The sequence below is a fragment of the Cygnus atratus genome, chromosome 7 (assembly GCF_013377495.2).
Source record: "Cygnus atratus isolate AKBS03 ecotype Queensland, Australia chromosome 7, CAtr_DNAZoo_HiC_assembly, whole genome shotgun sequence".
Lineage (NCBI taxonomy): Eukaryota > Metazoa > Chordata > Aves > Anseriformes > Anatidae > Cygnus > Cygnus atratus.
In genome coordinates this window covers 21,455,451-21,473,580 of record NC_066368.1, presented here as the reverse complement: position 1 = coordinate 21,473,580, position 18,130 = coordinate 21,455,451, and the positions used below count along the sequence as shown (strand labels likewise).

Genomic DNA, 18,130 nt, shown 5'->3' with positions numbered 1-18,130 from the left:
TATAAGCTATTCTTATACGAGATACAAAAATTGGTCCTAATGACAATGAACAACAGAGAAACTCAACCATGGTATTTTAATTTTCTTTGGTCTTTGCTGGTCTCTGTGGGCTGACCATACTTTAGCCAGCAACTTTTTTTTGTGGCATAAGTCACATCTGAAAATAAAACTAGGTCATGTTTTGCTGATTACTGAGATCTGCATAGTATTTCTTTTGTTGATCTGTTTGAGAATTTAATGAACAAATCAAAGTTATCTTCTCAACTGTTACACTATTCTTTATTTTATTTTTAAAAAGAATTTAATCCCAACCTAAGCACTGGCAGAATTTGTCACATTTTAAAGCAGCCTCTTGGATGCTAACAGTACAAGCCATTACATTCTCCTCCCTTTTGCTACTAGTTGCATACATTAGCTGCATTTTAAAAGAGTTAGGTGGAAATTCAACTCTGACACAAAGGAGCAGAATTAATACTGCTATGAGAAGTTCACATCCGTGAACACATCACCTGGGTTCTGTTCTCCATGGTTTTCCTCTCCTTTCCTGCTCCAAAGATACAAATACTGAAAGTTGCATTTGTTTGTTTTTCTGCATAAAGTACCTGAGATGGCCGAAGAGTTCCTTGAGAACTCGGTCTTGACTCTGAACTGTCTGCACAATAATCTTCACCATGTCCGTGCTGTCACTGTAGGCATGATCTGGAAGGGACATCAATCACCACATAAGTATAATACTCTTCACTGAGGAGCCACTGTGGACACAAATGCCCAGCACCAAGGAAAGTCACTGAACACGTGCAGCCACATAAACTGAAACATAATTAAAAAAAATCTGAAATCAGCTAAAATCTCTCATTAGGCACAGCTTTTCCTTAATGTCTCTTCTCTCCACAGGTATGTATACAATTCCAGCAACTCTTGCTGCCCAGATACTCGTTTCAACAAGGTCTGCAGGTGGTTGCCAAACGCATAAGTAACTGACTCTTCCTACTCATGAGCTACTATGTTCAGAACACCTAACACCCAGACATGGGGCTCCATCCAGTACAATTAAGACGTAGAAGGAGGAGAAAAGAGACTGCCCTTTGACTGGAGTGATGACAGAGTTCTTCCTGAATCTGGTTGGAATAAAAGACTACCCTGTAATTGGGACAGGAAAAAAAAATGCCTGGAGGCAGACAGACTTCTTCAAGGCTGATGCTCCAAGTCTGAAAATTGTAGGACAAACTCATGTCTGAGGAACAGTGCTACAGGAATTTGGGAGAGCTCTAGGCTGAGCAAGAAGAAGAAATCAGCTTGAGGTATGCTCTTGAGTCTGGTTAACTTTAATACAATAATTTGCCTTCTCCTGAACAGTATTTTCAGGGTTGCAGGATTTGAGTTCAGAAAAATTAGCAAAAATTAGTGGTCAGGTACAAATGCAAAATAGTCTTTGAACAATCTCCTTCCATACCTGGTGGTCTTGTTTTTAATTGCTTGTACAGGTCTATGGCTCTCTGTTCCCTTCAAAAAGAAGAAAATTATTCGTACACGTATCAACAAAGAAATGACTCAAGAAAAAAAAAAAAAACAACACAACAGCATTATAATTAAGTTATGCCTTGCTGAACCTCATACACTGGAGATGCCACCTTCTTCTGTTGCAAGTGCACAAGTATGGTATTTGGGATACAGTAACACTCTTCCTGTGATGGCAGTCAAGACTTCCCTAAAAGCAGTCTCTTCCTGTGATTATGCATTTTCTTCTCAGACAACCACTAACTGGAGGTTATTTTCAGTGTCAAATTTTCATGTGGCTCAGACGTGCAATCATTCTGTGATATCCTTAATTGTCAAACTTGATTTTCAACTATAGGTACTTCTGCACAACTGCCTGAAAAAATCTTGTTCCTGTTCTGCTTACTTTGCCTGGTCAATTTTACAGTGAAATTCTGGAAACAGAAAGACAGCCACATCAAAAACAATAGGACAATAGTGTTTTTCTTCTTCCCATTAAGTCTATGTTCTTTTACAGTGAACTCCTAATTTTCTCACGAAACACTGTAAATTCACTCTTCCCCAATGCCAAAAAAAATCCTCTGCATTTTTAATTTGAGACCAAGATATGAATATCTTAGGCCCATCCTATTCTTAGATGAAGTCTCATAGTCAATGGCAGAAAAGCATCCTGTTCTCTCCAGCTGTGTTCTCCATGTTTCCCCAAGTCTAGTTATTGTGTGGCTCCAATTAAGTTAGACAAGCTAGGTAAGCTTGCTCCTGTGACTGAATGCTAATCTTTCTTGGACATCTAGCTTTCTGACAGATCAGTGTCAATCTGCCTTACTATGTTGCTAACTGATCAGTTGATCTTCAAGAGGAAGGAGGAGCATATGCCACAGAAAGTGGGACTTTCCCTCTTACCAGCAGAATGATCTTAAACTGATTGCAAAGCTAGTCTGTATACTCAGATTGCAAAAAAAGTGAGGAGTGCATTTCTAAAGTGCTGACAGAACAGCCATTACAAAAGACAAAAAAATATTGCTCAAAAGCCAAAGTCCACAAAATCCATTCATGTACAACAAAAACAGCAAGCAAAGGACTTACAGACTCTCCATGACTTCTCCTTGGCGTCTTGCGTATGGACTCTTCTGAAGCTCCACAATCTCTGTGTGCAGAGCCATGATCTGTTCATCTAGATGTCCGATATCTTCGGCCTAATGGGGAAACGTAGCTGCAAATCAAACTGAAGGAGATATAAATTCCCAGAATACACATTTGGGTAATGGGCAGACTTCAGGAGACAAAGGCTCTTCAACATGGCTGCTGCTGTAATAACTGAGGTCACTATTAGTACCTTCTCAGTGATGGTATCACCTACATCCACATCTCTGACAATCACACTGGACGAGAAAAAACAACTTCTATATAAATCACAGCGCTTTAAGATGCACACTTCACACACACTCTGGCTCTGCAAATGTTCCAGCAATGGAGAATTTTTCCCCTGCTCTTACAGAATGAACGAAGGATGTTCTCACATTTATTTTACACCTCCATATGCCGGGGGCGTAAAATAAATCTGTATTTTGGTCTGACATATTTCTAGTATTTTGCACCTTCCTCAGAGCAAGGTACCAACCTCATACCAAGCCCCCCACATGACTTAGATGAAGTAACCATCAACAAACTTCTTGAGCATGAGGACTAGCCAAGTGGTGCCTGACACGCACCAGAGATCTCCGGTAGCATGGTAGAGAAGACACAGGCTAACAGCTTTGTACCATGGACTGGGCACTGATCACACAACACAACTGGGTGGCGTAGAAACTGCCTTCCTGAGAAAGTATTTTGGGATATTTCAGCTTTTTCCTTCTGACTTGGGGCTGTAGGATCTGCAGAAGGGGTATTTTCTAGAACATACTTGGTGCTGAAGCTGCAGAAGTACTTAGCGTGAGGCTCTATAAGTGGGATGTGACCCCTTGACCAGAAAAGGACATCTTGAAAGTAAACAACAAACCAAGAAGAGGAAAAGTCACACATGGTCAAAAGAGAATCAGATTGTGAGAAAAATGTGAAGTAAACCCTGTTGTCAGAGTCTCTACCTGGAGCACCGTGGCTCACTACACAGACTAACTGTGTCTCACAGAAGTTCAGGTGCCCTCTAGATAGTCTAAGATACCACTGTATATTACATGGTAAAATATTTTCCATTCCTGATAAATGTTATGTGGTGTGACTACTTATTGGACTACACAGCTTGAAGACAGAACATAATTCTGATACTCTGCAAAGCAAACAAATGTTGATGCTCTTGGTTTTCTGGAAACAGCCATCAACAGCTTTGAATTATTCTGCTAGAAGCAGCTTCCATTCTATCTTTTTTGCTTTCTAAATGGAACCGTATTGGGTTTACATGACAAGGTTTTGGTAGCACGGGGCTGTAGAAGCGGCCTCTGTGCAAAGAGACCAGGAGCTGCCCCCATCCTGGACAAAGCCAGTTCCAGCTGGCTTCAAAAGGTACCTGCTGCTGGGCAAAGCAGCGGTGCTGTCATAACCTATTTAAGGAAGGGCAAAAAACATTGTGCAACAGCAGTGAGAGAGGAGTGAGAAAAGTACGAGAGAAGCAACCCTGCAGACACCAAGACCAGTGAAGGAGGGAAGGAGGTGCTCCAGACACCAAAGCAGATGTTTCCCTGCAGCCCGTGGAGGACCATGTCAGAGCAGACATCCAGGCTGCAGCCTGTGGAGAGCCCCCAAAGGAACAGGTGGGTATGCCCTGAAGGAAGCTGCCGCTTCCATTAGAAAAGAAGAAACAACAGGCTTTGACAATAAACTTTTACACTCATCCTACTTCCGAACCTAATTTTCATAGCTAGAAGTTTACTCTTTCCCTATTAAGGTCTGGACAGAACTGTAAGCAGAATTAGTCCAAGTCCTCACTGCTTTCAGTGGAAGTAGAATTAAAATGCTCATTCCTCAGAAATGGAGATCAGAATTCTAAGTAGTAGATAAATTTCAACTAAACCTTCTTGTAGGACTAACTCTCTGAGAAACACAAAGCCATTACGTCAGCTCAACTGTCCACAAATGAAGACATCCATTATCCATTAGGACAACTGCGAGTAAGAACTAGCTCTAGCTGCACTCTGAATTTCTTAAGAACGCATCTGTGCTGGTGCGGCCTCACCTCGAGTACTGTGTGCAGTTCTGGGCACCACAGGACAAAAAGGATGTAAAACTGTTGGAGAGTGTCCAGAGGAGGGCTACAAAGATGGTGAAGGGCCTAGAGGGGAAGACGTATGAGGAACAGCTGAGGTCACTGGGCCTGTTCAGCCTGGAGAAGAGGAGGCTGAGGGGAGGCCTCATCGCAGCCTACAGCTTCCTCACGAGGGGGAGTGGAGGGGCAGGCGCCGACCTGTTCTCCTTAATCACCAGCGATAGGACTTGTGGGAATGGTGTCAAGCTGAGGCAGGGGAGGTTTAGGCTAGACATCAGGAAGAGGTTCTTCACGGAGAGGGTGGCCACACACTGGAACAGGCTCCCCAGGGAAGTAGTCACTGCACCAAGCCTGTCTGAATTTAAGAAGCATTTGGACTGTGCTCTTAGTCACATGGTCTAAAATTTTGGGTAGATCTGTATGGTGCCAGGAGTTGGACTCGATGATCCTTATGGGTCCCTTCCAACTCGGGATATTCTATGATTCTATGATTTAATTTCTTTTACCAAAACCTAATCTGCATATTTACTCGCAAAATCTAAACAAATGTATGTCTGTACTCCTAAATGAAGTAGTGCAATTTTGAAACCACGGTTTAGTAAGGGATTGCTACTATTTTCAGCTTCAGCAATGCAAACTTTTGTGTGTAACAAAACCAACAAAGACTCTTGGCTACAGCAACGCTATTTCTTCTCTGCAATAAATAACACATCTCTGTAGTCTCCTCTCCTATAGAGACAACTGAGTCTGGTGAAATTTGCATTTGTTTTGTTCAAACCAATAAATCCAAACAACCTTGTGACTGAGGACTGTTTCTTTTTAATGCTCCTTCCTGTAGCCATGATTTTCTCATTCTCACAACATAAAGTGTATCAAATAGACTGAAGGGACAAAGCAATAGATGACAGTTAAAGTTCCTGTCACATCCTCCTTCACAGAGAGATAATAAAGCCTCTTTAATATCTCCTACCTGGGCACACTGAGAAGCCTTCTCTTCCATTTCCTTCCATGCTTTGAGCATCTTTTCTGAAGCTTAAGAGAAGAGATTTGTTAACTTATAAAGAGCTACAGATAACAGAAATAAAGCGTGACCTGAACTTTGCATCTATCAGTTGAATTTAAACACAAACAGCGTAAGGCCAAATCTCCAAGCAGGAGCCATAAACCCAGAGATCAGAGAGAGCCAGCAAAGTCACAATGTAACAGAAACTCCGAGCTGACCTTAACTTGAAGCAAACTGTTTGTTAGGATTTCACTGTTTGCAATCACTGGTCTAAAATGGCTTTAAGTCTTTAAACACCATTATTAAGATCAACAACTGCCACATTTGATTAAACAGACTGTACAAAAACAGTTCACTGAGTACTTCTATTTTCCAACATCATCCTTCTGCCCAGTTATAATTTTTGACTCAAGTTTCATTTTCTGGCCATATGTCCAAACTGTGCATAAATTGCTACTGTTCCCTGAATAATATTTGTAAGATCCAAACATTTGTACAACATTAAAACTGCAGTTAGGGCTTTTTCTTTTTACCTAATCTCTCAACCTGACTTGTGCTACCTCCTGATATCAACCACCACAAGATTGCTCTTTCAGTGCTGTTCAAAACAGTGTTACAATTACCATGTTAGTTTCTTTTGCCACAGATGGTTAGTAGCCCTCCTACTGCACATCAAGTGCAGCAACTCTGCCCTTCACCTTATGCCCACTGACCATTCCAAATCAGTAAGACTTTGAAAAAATAAATAGCAAATACTTACAACATGAGTATGTGGCAGAATGGGCAGTGTTACATATCTTAAATGATAAAAAAGTGACATCATTCACATGGAGCCATATGCGCTACAGAAGCCCAATGTTCCTTTATTTTCTTGCCTTGGTATGATTAGTTGGGAACAATCTACTTGTTTCACTGTGCCTGAAGGTATGCAGACATCTTGTACTTATTATCTTCCTGCCTTTGCTTGTGCCAAACTCTTCTCTTCCATTTGCTCCCAGCAAAAACATAAAGATGCTGAGGAACAGAATAGCTGCTCCTGCATTCATTTTCTTTTAAGCTAGTTCCTACCCACAGTCCTTCATAGTCAACCTGATCCTTTACAGGATCAGAAAAGAAACTCAGGTGAGTATTACACAAATACGTACATATGCCATAAGCCATCTGGTCACTGTATCTCTCCAGGTCGAGGCGAATGCTCTGATGAAAGAACTCCAGCTTTGCTTTCAGTTGCTGAGATGCCGATACCATATTGTTTTTCATTTTGATTAGGTTGGCATTATACCGAAGGAGACTCAGCCTAACAAATGAAACAAGAACAGCACATGTTAGTTGAAAAGTGTAGGTGGACTTATGTAGCCAGAGCCCAAAGAAGCTGTCACATCACCTGAAGGAAAGACACAGTTAGCAAAAAATTGCCTAAGATCTTTGCAACAGGGAGTCTCGGTGGGGCCACAGACTCACATCCACAGAAGCTGCAGGTGCTCAGCAAGCAAAAGAGAAAGTACTTTCATGGTTCCTTCCTCCCTCGCTCCCACCCCCGTTAAACTGTCTTTGCAGCGTGGACTATTTTTAGCATATACGGGCTCCTGTAGCACATGTGGCTCCATGTGGATGATGTCACCTTTTTATCATTTGAGATATAGAACAGTGCCCATTCTGCTGCTCAGTCATAGGATAAAACCTACAAACGTAGCAAACAGTTCCATAGATTCTGTCACCAGTTCCATGGATTCTGTGAAACAACTGTCCTGGGCTGCGTTGGGAGGAGCACTGCCAGCAGGCTGAGGGAGGTGATGTGATCCCTCCCTTCTGCTCAACTGTGGTGAGGTCACACCTGGAGCGCTGGGTCCAGGTTTGCTCTCCCCAGTACAGGAGAGATGTGCAGCTGCTGCAGAGAGTCCAATGAAGATGATTAAGGGACTGGAGCCCTCCTCCTATGAGGATGGGCTGAGAGAGCAGGGACTGTTCAGCCTGGAGCAGAGAAGGCTGACTGAGGATCAGCACGTGCAAATACCTGAAGGGAGGGTATAGACTGATCCAGGCTCATTTCAGTGGTGCCCAGTTACAGGACAAGAGGCAATAGGCCAAAAATGAAAACACAGGAGGTTCCATCTGAACATCAGGGAACAATTTTTTACTGCGTGGATGACGGAGCACTGGCACAGGTCGCCCAGAGAGGTTGTGGGGTCTCCCTCCTTGGAGATCTTTCCAAGTTGTCTGGATGTGGTCCTGGGAAAGCTGCTTGAGCAGAGGTTAGACCAGATAACCTCCAGAGGTCCCTGCCAAACTCAGCCATTCTGGAAGTCTGTGACTATATTCAAGGTTCAACTTTCTTTAATTATTATCAACATCAGGAACTATGCAGTAAAATTCATGGAGAGGAACTATTTCCAAGCCCAGATACGCTTTATAATGTAGAAGTACAGAAGAGCAGAGGGCTGTAAAATTTTTGGTAATCAAAACTCCCCTGAGATGTACATTTCCATTCAGTCTCCATGCTTATATAATAGTATATCTCCTGAATTAGGAATAACAACTTACATGGCAGCTCTCTGGCCCTGGAAAAGCCTGCTATAATCTTCTTTTAGGCCAATCACGTAGTGAACTGCTTCTGCCCATACCTTGCGCAGCTGAGGAATTGGCAGTTGGATTTTACTATCCTGTACTGAATGCAAGAAAAACATGACTGTACATAAATGAAAGAACAACTCTAGAAAAGGAGCCTAGTGCTTACACCATTCCAAATTCCTGATTTAGGTGCCTAAACTAAGAGATCAAGACATATAAGAGCTGCTTAGATGTGCTTAAGCATCACCATGTAACAAATAAGCTTTTCATGTTACAGTTCCCAGGTACTGGCCAGGCAGTAGCTCATGTTTAAACTCACAGCTAAGATTTCTTTGAGAATTTTGGTTTTTGGCACTACAAGACATGGACTAACACCACATGAAACACAGCAGAAGGCAGAACCCATGATTGGTTTTATCCAATAACTCCGTTACCTGAAGCACTTGCTTAAGCTATCAATGCAAATTTAGTTGCTCTCTTTAACCAATTGACACTGGTCACTGTCCTGACACATGTTTCATCTGAAATTGCCTTCAAATCTTCTTTACATTTCCCTCCAGATTCCTGAAGTAGATACCTAAGGAAAAGATGTAGGATTCATGTGGGTTCCCCTATAGAGATGAGGAACTGTCAGTACACTGGGATATCAATGAGCGTGTTGTAAAAAGCCTTAGCCCCAAGATATTCAGCAGAATAGGGCAACACAAGGGGATTCACCAGAATAAAACAGTCCAACATATAGAAAACAAACAAACACACAGAATAAACCTGAGTGGCAGTAAAAGGAGACAGGGAAATCCTGCAGAATTAGTCCAAAGAAAATTAATCTATTTAACAGTAACTGGTATGTGTCATGAGGCATTTCCTTTACATGCAGCATCCTTGCAGATGTCTCCTGTCCTTTGACACTGTTTTTTCTTACACAGAGGTATAGTAGGTCAGGCAATAAATGCTTTGACCTGTTAAATCTACAAAAAGTGGAAATACAGCACTGTAGATGAAACAGTAGATGTTAGGCTGCTCCAGGTTCTTAAACGGTCCTCTTTGAACTAGAGGCTGCCCTTCAAGATATACACAGAGATCTGTAAGGCAAATCTACTTCTATATTAAGTGAGAAGCAATGCTTTCAGGTCCAAGGGTCCTCCAGCATTACTTACCAATGTAATTTACACAGTCGGACAGACTCCGAGAAGCAAAGGGTCCATCATAGACAGTTTTGCTTTTATCAAACAAATAGACCATATAGCTATCCCAGCCTCTCTGGTGAGGAAAAAGAACATGAACATGAGAAATCCTGGTTACAACATGAACTAATTATTGTTGACAGAAACTCATCTGATGCCTTAAAAAAACACATTTTGATAGATCCTACAGAAACACAGGACCATTTGCTAGCAAGTTACTTTAAATAAAGATTTAAAGTATAACCACAGGAACCTAATTTACATTACCCAATAAAGAAAATAATGCTGCATAGAGTAAACTCTCCAGTGGGAAGAGAACAAGGCAATTAATCTTTCCTAAGATTTTACATTTCCTGAGAATGTGAAAGACATTAAATGAACAGAATCATTCTTACTACGCCATCAATAACACATTGGGAAGCAGGCTTCCGGGGGTCCAGGCAAATTCCTGTTTCCAATAGCAGTTCCTGATTACCAGTACTTATTCCAGTTTCATACTCAATCCGAGTCTGAAGGGAATGAAGGCTTTCCTCGGGATGCAAGAGAAATGAAACAATCTTGGCAGAGGTCATATTTAGGATATGTACTATCTGTAAAAAGAGTACAAGTTAATTACAAATCACTGGCTGTCAAAGACAAAGGGCACAAAGACGTTGGAGGGAGTATGTAGCAATAAATGTAAGTTAGGCTAAGAGCATCATTAGAGTTTTGATAGCCACAACAATCAAGTAAAAGCCCCATAATAAAAAATTCAAAGCCTGGGCCTTTACCTTTTAATGTCAGAGAAAACTATGATCAAACCCACTAACAGCTTTCATAAGCCATGCCGCAGCTTAATTACGTCAAAAGAATAGCGATAAGCTAGAAAAAAGGCCATCTTCAGTCCTGCTGTCTCTGATGTTGGCCAACATCGCTCCTAAGAAGGGGAGTCTCACATCTTTTAATTCCTCCATGTAAAGAAAGCATTTACACACCTCTGCCTATCTTCTCATTGCTTTCTCTAGTTTTACTGTATCTGGGTGGAGACTGTAGGACCCAAACCCCACCGCAATATACAGATTTTTTCAAGTCCCAATTATTGGCACAACATTTCTTGCTTCAGTCTCCAATTCCTCTGGAATCCTTCCAGATCAGACCAAACTGTCCTCTGGCTTCTGCACACACTTGCCTCAGCTAGTCTCACTGCAGCAAAGCTCCAATAAATTACTTGGAGGGGAACAGCCAAGTGAATATAATCTTTGCTCTACTACACGTAGTAGTACATGGGCCTGGAAATCACAGTATCAGTAACAGTGTTCAAAAGTCATTAGAAAATATTAAACCATCACTTGAGCTTGCTGAGTCCTTACTAAGATGACAGGCGGGAATATAGGGCCATTCTTCCAGAGAGATTAATATAACTGGTGATGTTTTGCCTTCAAATATGTACTGGACAGGCTGCATATACACTTCCCAATACCAGCAAAAACATTCCTCATGATCCACACGTTGGATGATGCCAGGATTATAGCCTTGCTCCACTGAATGCAATTTCTGTCCTCTGCTTTCAGTAAACCCAATAAAACTACGCTCACCTTCAAATTCAGTATGTGATCCATTACTACGAAACACTTTGGGCGACTGGTCTCAGGATCAAAACCTCCACCCCTCTGTTGTGGATCCCAATTCAGCATCAGTTGCAACCAGTTTTCCATGGGTTCTACAATTAAACTAAACAATAACAACTTTATAAACAGAAGAGTCATGAGAAAGAGAAGGCAGATACTCTGCCACGCTAAACCCACTTAGGAAACCAAAGTCTTACAAAAGCAGTAAGGTTACGAGAACATCTCGAAGAGTAGTAAGCAGTGCAAAAAGCTCAAAGCACTACATAACTCTAGTTATATTTTATTCTCAACTTCAGTACTTTTCCTAGAAGTTTGCCAGTGCCAATGAGTTGTGCTGCACCTGCTGGACACTTCAGCACTTGTGTCTTTAGATAAGCGACAAATAACCTGAGTCTGACTTCTGACTTGGTCAGAATCCTTAATTCTTCCTTCTTAATTTGGGTTGGAGACACTCCCAGAGGTCTCTCGGTCTGGGCATTGCTCCCAGCAGGGCCAGTGCCACAGATCCAGCAGGCTGCACAGGGCCGTATCAGGGATATAAGCACGACGAATTCCCACTGCCTGGGCCTGTCCCATGGATGCATTACTAGCATGGGGTGACTTTTTCTTATGTCAAATTTCACTTCCCTTTTTGAAACTTGCACTGTGGCCTTCTGTCCTTTCATTTTGCCCCCTGGTAAGAGTCTGAATCCGTTGTCTCTAATGTCCCACTAGACAGTGGGAGACAAAAATCAGATCCCCCTTTGCCTTTGTCGGTCTGAACAATCCCAGCTTCAGGGACCTCTTTTTTAATACGCTCAGCAGGCTCTGACCATCTTTGTGTCCTTTGCTGGGCTTGCTGCAGTTTTTATCCATCACAAGTACTAGAAGCCTTTGCTTTCACAGAGCAGCTAATTCAAGTACCTGTGACTAAGTTATATTAGAAGTGTTTAAGACCTGTTTTATGAGATTTAATACCATCAAATTTTCAGGTAGATATTACTCAGTGGCCATGTGATAATGGGCAGAAAGCAGTGACAGAGCTCGCACTGCAAGGCAAACTGCTACCATATAATTAATACCGCCACTCTCATTGGACAGCCCAAAGTATCAAAAAACGAGCCACTGTGGCTATAGGCTATTCATAGAATCACAGAATGGTGTGGGTTGGAAGGGAACTTAAGGCCCATCCATTTCCAAGTCCTGCCATGCACAGGGACACCTCCCACCAGCCCAGGCTGCCCAGAGCCCCATCCAGCCTGGCCTTGGGCACTGCTGGGGTGGGGCATCCACAGCTTCTCTGGGCAGCCTGTGCCAGTGTCCCACCACCCTCACGGGGAAGAATTTCTTCCTAACGTCTAATCTAAACCTACGCTCTCTTAGTTTAAAGCCATTTCACCTTGTCCTATCGCTACATTTCGTGACAAAGAGTCCCTCTCCAGCTTTCCTGTAGACCGCCTTTAGGTAATGGAAGGCTGCTGTATGGTCTCCCCGGAGCCTTCCCCAGGCTGAACAATCCCAACTGCCTCAGCCTGTCTCTGTAACAGAAGTGCTCCAGCCCTTTGACCATCCTTGTGGCCCCCTCTGGACTCGCTCTAATAGGTCCATGCATGTCCTTCTTGTTGTGAGGGCCCCAGAGCTGAACACAGGGCTCCAGATGGGGTCTGACGAGAGCAGAGCAGAGGGGGGCAACCCCCTCCCTCTCCCTGCTGCCCACACTGCTGTTGGTGCAGCCCAGGGTACGGTTGGCTTTCTGGGCTGCCAGCGCACATTACCAGCTCTTGTTGAGCTTCTCATCAACCAACACCCCCAGGTCCTTCTCCTCAGAGCTGCTCTCAATCCACTGCCTACCCAGCTTGGATTTGGGCTTGGGATTGTCCTGGCCCAGGTGCAGGACCTTACACTTGGCCTGTTGAACCTCATGAAGTTCACAAGGGCCCACTTCTTAAGCCTGCCCAGGTCCCTCTGGATGGCGTCCCTTCCCTTCCCTCCAGTGTGTCTACTGGTGTCATCAGCAAACTTGCTGAGGGTGCACTGCATCTCACTGTCCACGTCACAGACAAATACGTCAAACAGCACCACTCCCAACACCAACACCTGAGGAACACCACTCGTCACTGGTCTCTACCTCGACAATGAGCCGTTGACTGCAACTCTTTGAGTGCAACCATCCAGCCAATTTCTTACCCACCGAGTAGTCTATCCGTCAAATCCAAGTCTCTCCAATTTAGAGACAAGGATATCATGGGGGACAGTGTCAAATGCTTTCCACAAGTCCAGATAGACGATGTCAGCTGCTCTTCCCCTGTTCACCAATGCTGTAATCCCATGTTGCGGTTTAACCCGGCAAGCAACTAAGCACCACACAGCCATTCGCTCACCACCATTCGCTGATTGATGCCCAGCCTATCCCCGATCAGCCGGTCCCCCCACCCCGGCCAGCCCTCCCATATTAATTGTTCAGCATGCTGTCAGATGGTACGGAATACCCCTTTGGCCAGTTTGGGTCAGCTGTCCTGTGTCTGTCCCCTCCCAGCTCCTGCTGCACCCCCAGTCTGCCCACTTGCAGGACAGTGTGAGAAACCGAAAAGTCCTTGGCTTAGTGTAAGCACTGCTCTGCAACAATTAAAGCATCACTGTGATATCAACATTATTCTCATCCTAAATCCCAAACACAGAACCATACCAGCTACTAGGAGGAAAGTTAACTCTATCCTAGGTGAAACCAGGACACCCCATCATAGCAGGCCACCAGATTTGTTAGGCACAATCTGCAGTTAGTGAAGTCATGTAGGCTGTCGCCAACCACCTCCTTATTTTCCATGTGCCTTAGCAGAGTTTCCAGGAGGATCTTCTCCACAATATTGCTGGGCACAGAGATAAGACTGACTGGCCTGTAGTTCCCCTAGTCTTCCTTCTTTCCCTTATTAAAAATGGGGCTTATGTTTCCCATACCCTATTACTTAACTGCAAATGGTAGCTTGCCTGAGGGCTCAAACAGTGTTTAGAAGAAAGAAGGACCATTCTGTTTAAAAGGCGAGCCAAAAATTATCACTTTTAATCACATCATCACGCTTACCTACAGACACTGTGAGGCTGTGGCAAATGAGTACTAAAGCGAACTTCCCCATTCATCTCTTCGAAAGCAAATATGTGCTTTGGATCCTTCTTCTTGATTTTTTCATGCCTAGAAAATAATTTGTGGATATACTAACAGTTTTACTTTTGTAAAGGGACAAGTTAAATTTGGCATCAGCAGGAAGTGCCAAATTATAGTAACTTTAGAAAATACACTGTTCTTTCAGGGCAAAGAAGACATTTCCAAACAATCCACCTAGAACAACTACCTCCAAGACGAAGAAATGAACCCTTGCAATTATCTCTGCCTCTGGAAACATTTTCACATCTGCTTGCAAGGACATCTGGAGAGCATTAAACAAAAGGATCAACAGGTAACCATTCACTGACCCCAGGGCAAGTTTTCCATATGTTGGAAAAAGTGGGACAAATACTGAATTACTAAAATAATAAAATAACGTTTGTTCTGCTGCAGAATCACCCTTTTAAATACCTGGCTTGCATACAGTACTGATATTGCAAGGTAAGAAGTGGAAATACATAAATAAGCATCTCTGCCCCTTGTTGTAGCTATCAAAGAGCAAGAAGAAACTTCCACATGCAGGTTAAAGTCTTTTAGTCCTCATTTTTGTGAAGTTATTTAAAAGCACATCCTATGTGTTTACTACAGAACACACTGTCTGGTGTGTGTTATTTATTGCTAAAACCTAAGTAACCTCACGGCCTAGGTGAACATAGGACTGTATGACTCCTCCTACCTGAAATTTTTCTGACACTGCTGCTGCCTCAATGCACCATCATTTAACTGACTGGTTTATAATTTATTTTTTTTGATTCAAATTTCCCTTTTGAAGGAACTGCTATACCCAGAGGCTATTACAGGAGGTAATCAGCACCTATGACAGTATGTATAAATAGCCAACTGAATCATCATTGATGCCACGGAAGAAACACCTGCTTCTGCAAAGCTGAACAGACCAACAGCCTCACCATGCAACCGGCAATAAATCTGTCATTCCGGTTCACACAGTCCCCTCACTACACACAACAGACATTGGGTCCTCTTGAGGACGTCTTACCAGGTGAATGGCTGTAGATTATGTAAGAAAGGTCGAAATCCTGCAATGCACTCAAACACCATCGTTCCAAAGCTCCAGTAATCAACAGTAACAGAGTAGGATTTATTCTCAAAGAGTTCAGGAGCCTAGAAAACAGCATAAAAAGACAATTTGAAAGCAGCGTTTTCAGGCCACAGCTGCCCTGACCTAGAGCTGGTGCCAGCCCCGGTGCCAGCTGGAGGCTGACAAGGGACCTGTGCAGGTTCTGACACATGCTTCCATGATTCTGTAAAATGTGGTAATAACAAACTATTTGTATACATCACCCCCCCACCCCCCCATCTTACCAAATATTGTAATGTTCCAACAAACGAAGTGCATAAACTTCCTTGGTCCAGGTCCTTTGCATAACCCAGGTCTATTATTTTGTGAACAATCTGAAAGCAGTTTAAATAGTTCATCAAACAACAAACAAAACAATCAAACAAAACCAAACCTGTTCAGTGACATCCAAAGCATGCACATAAGAAGGGGAAAGAGAACAGAAATTCCAGAAAAGGTCCATGGTGAAACTCTGAAATGTGACACAGTGTTAAAGCCTGCTGTTTCACCATGTAAGCTGGCCTCATTCACCTAACTCAGCTTAGACTCTATTTATAGAGCTTGGCCAGTTATAGCTTGGCTGTATCCAGCTTTCTATCTTGGCATTTGAAGTTATTTACTAAAACAGTGACAATAAAGAAAACCCCGTTTATTAAAAAATCCCCTAGGCTGTCTATTTGAACTAGTTTGATTGTACATGCAACTGTCAACCCCACAAATGTACCGTTATCATAGGCTACAATCTCATATCATTCATATTCTGTTGCATGAAAGGTTCTTTGGAATGGAAGCAAAAGTTGTTTGACATGGTTTTCAGAATAAGCAAAATAGGATTTGATTCTCCAAGAAGATGTGAACTTTTCACAAATTCAGAGTTGAGTTTTCAGCCCAGTTCAATGCCAGAAACTACCCCCTCTCTTTTATTTCTCTCAGGCAAAACAAAGCTGCTGACAATTTCTAGAAATGACAGCTGGAACACTGCTGACAGAGGCCACCTGACCTACCTTCCCACCTTCATCCTGTAGAACAATGTTTTCAGGCTTTAAATCTCTGTGTATGATTTTGTTTTCATGCAAATACTGGATACCAGACCCTGAAAGACACGTGGGATTTAAGAGAAAAAACACACTGATTAAAGACATTGTTAATAAAAATCTAATGTCTCCGATTTTAGGGTTGACAGCAGTGTATTTTCATTTAAAAGCATCACTAAGAACTTGACTTAGATTTATAAGCTTTAAGTGTATGGATACAGGACTAAACAAGCCCTGTTCCTCTGCTCTGCAAAAATGGAGCCCATTGTGGGGTTTAGATCTTGTGGTATAACCACAGATCAAATCCCTTGCCTTAAAGGTGAGAGAGAAGGGAGATGAACTCTTCTCAAACTGTACAGTTACAAAATGAACCACGACATCCAGACAAGAAAAAGATCTCTAAAACATGCAGACTGCCCGAAACCTCTCTACATGTCCTCTGTTCTAAGACATTGTTAAATTAAGACAAGATAATGTGAAGGCCTATTTATACTTTTAAGACGTTATGCAAAATATTGTTGTAAGAAAGCACTGACATTCATTACGTAAATGAAACAAGTCCAGCTTTCTTTTGACCTAGAAGTACTGCCAAACAGTGGCTTACAAAGTGTCTCAAACTTGCACTGCTCCCTGAAGCAGTGCAGTGCATATCATTACTTCAGGGAGGGGATTGTCCAGCTGTGGTAAGACAGAAGCACAGCTGGAGCTAAGGACTCATGTCTGGGTAGCCTCTGCTTAGCACTGCATGGAGCAGCAGCCCCATCAGTAACAGCAGCACTGAACTCACTGGCTTAGGGAATCCCCTCTCCTGCTGCGGAACCGGTGTGCTCAAAGCAGCATTGCTTTTGTCACTCCCACCCTTAAAAACGTAATTCCATGGTTGCTTTAAGCTGATCTACATGGGGTCTGTCCCCAGAATGAACACAGGTTCCTGAACTCTCCTCTCCCAGACACAACTTCCATGGCAGCACAAGCATTTATCGGGCTGTGTGATCAGCTTGATCCCGGAGCTGATCCAGCTGGAAAATGCACAAGAAAAAAATAAATCAGGTTTTAGCCAGGCTGGTTTCCAGAGCCTACTCCTCACATGGTTATGGGTGAGGCTGGAGGGAACAGGAGCACGCACCCAAGAAAAGGCAAAGGCCAGGATTTTGCCTTGTGGCAAGTTGCCTTAAGGTGACTGTAAAGCCACTAGCAAAAAAAGAAACACAGCACAAATCCCACCAGAGAGAAGGGGAAAAATTGAGTCTGTCCAAAGAACAATGCAGGCTGCTAAATAAAAGGTTTTCTACTAAGTATCTGCCACAGGACAAATCCATAGACAAAAAAAGACTTTCAAAATCCAATTTTATTTTTTTTTAAAGTCATGATTTTTCAGTCTTGGAGATGTCCAAGTGGAAACAAATAAACGAAAAAGATCCTGTGAAAGGCCCAAGACAGGTAGTGTATCTTCCTATCTCCATCACAGGGTATTTTAAATTTTGCTATGCAAAAGGTATTCAGACTGCTAATTGTGTTAATCCAGAAGCCTAGTAATAACCAGCCAGGCCTGTAAATTCATTATGGGATTATTATAAGGGAAAAATTCAACCCATGTGCCTTATCCACAGTTCAACGCTTTATCCCGTCAGAGCCAAGCCCCCAGCCTTCACTGATTTATCACTCATTTACACACTTAACAGCTTTTCACTTGTGCATTTCTTCTCCATAGCATTTTCAAATGCCTTGGGAGCCACTGCAGAGACAGAAAAGCAGCTATAGCACGAATTTAATACAAAGGCAGCAAAACTCTGTCTGCATGTGGAAAAGGAATAGGGATGA

At 42.8% G+C, this 18,130-nt stretch overlaps 1 protein-coding gene across 1 annotated transcript in view; it reads right to left on the bottom strand.

Moving 5' to 3' along the window:
- CHUK (component of inhibitor of nuclear factor kappa B kinase complex) overlaps window positions 1–18,130 on the bottom strand; it is a 29,643-nt gene that overhangs the window by 7,226 nt on the left and 4,287 nt on the right. Inside the window, exons 5-17 of the mRNA XM_035545575.2 lie at window positions 16,280–16,368; window positions 15,521–15,610; window positions 15,195–15,319; window positions 14,117–14,224; window positions 11,026–11,161; window positions 9,847–10,041; window positions 9,425–9,527; window positions 8,241–8,364; window positions 6,845–6,996; window positions 5,667–5,728; window positions 2,584–2,693; window positions 1,454–1,503; window positions 603–699 (exon numbers count right to left, since the gene is read on the bottom strand). Of these exons, the coding sequence (XP_035401468.2) occupies window positions 603–699; window positions 1,454–1,503; window positions 2,584–2,693; window positions 5,667–5,728; window positions 6,845–6,996; window positions 8,241–8,364; window positions 9,425–9,527; window positions 9,847–10,041; window positions 11,026–11,161; window positions 14,117–14,224; window positions 15,195–15,319; window positions 15,521–15,610; window positions 16,280–16,368 (1,441 nt within the window). The remainder of the gene's footprint in view (window positions 1–602; window positions 700–1,453; window positions 1,504–2,583; window positions 2,694–5,666; window positions 5,729–6,844; window positions 6,997–8,240; window positions 8,365–9,424; window positions 9,528–9,846; window positions 10,042–11,025; window positions 11,162–14,116; window positions 14,225–15,194; window positions 15,320–15,520; window positions 15,611–16,279; window positions 16,369–18,130) is intronic.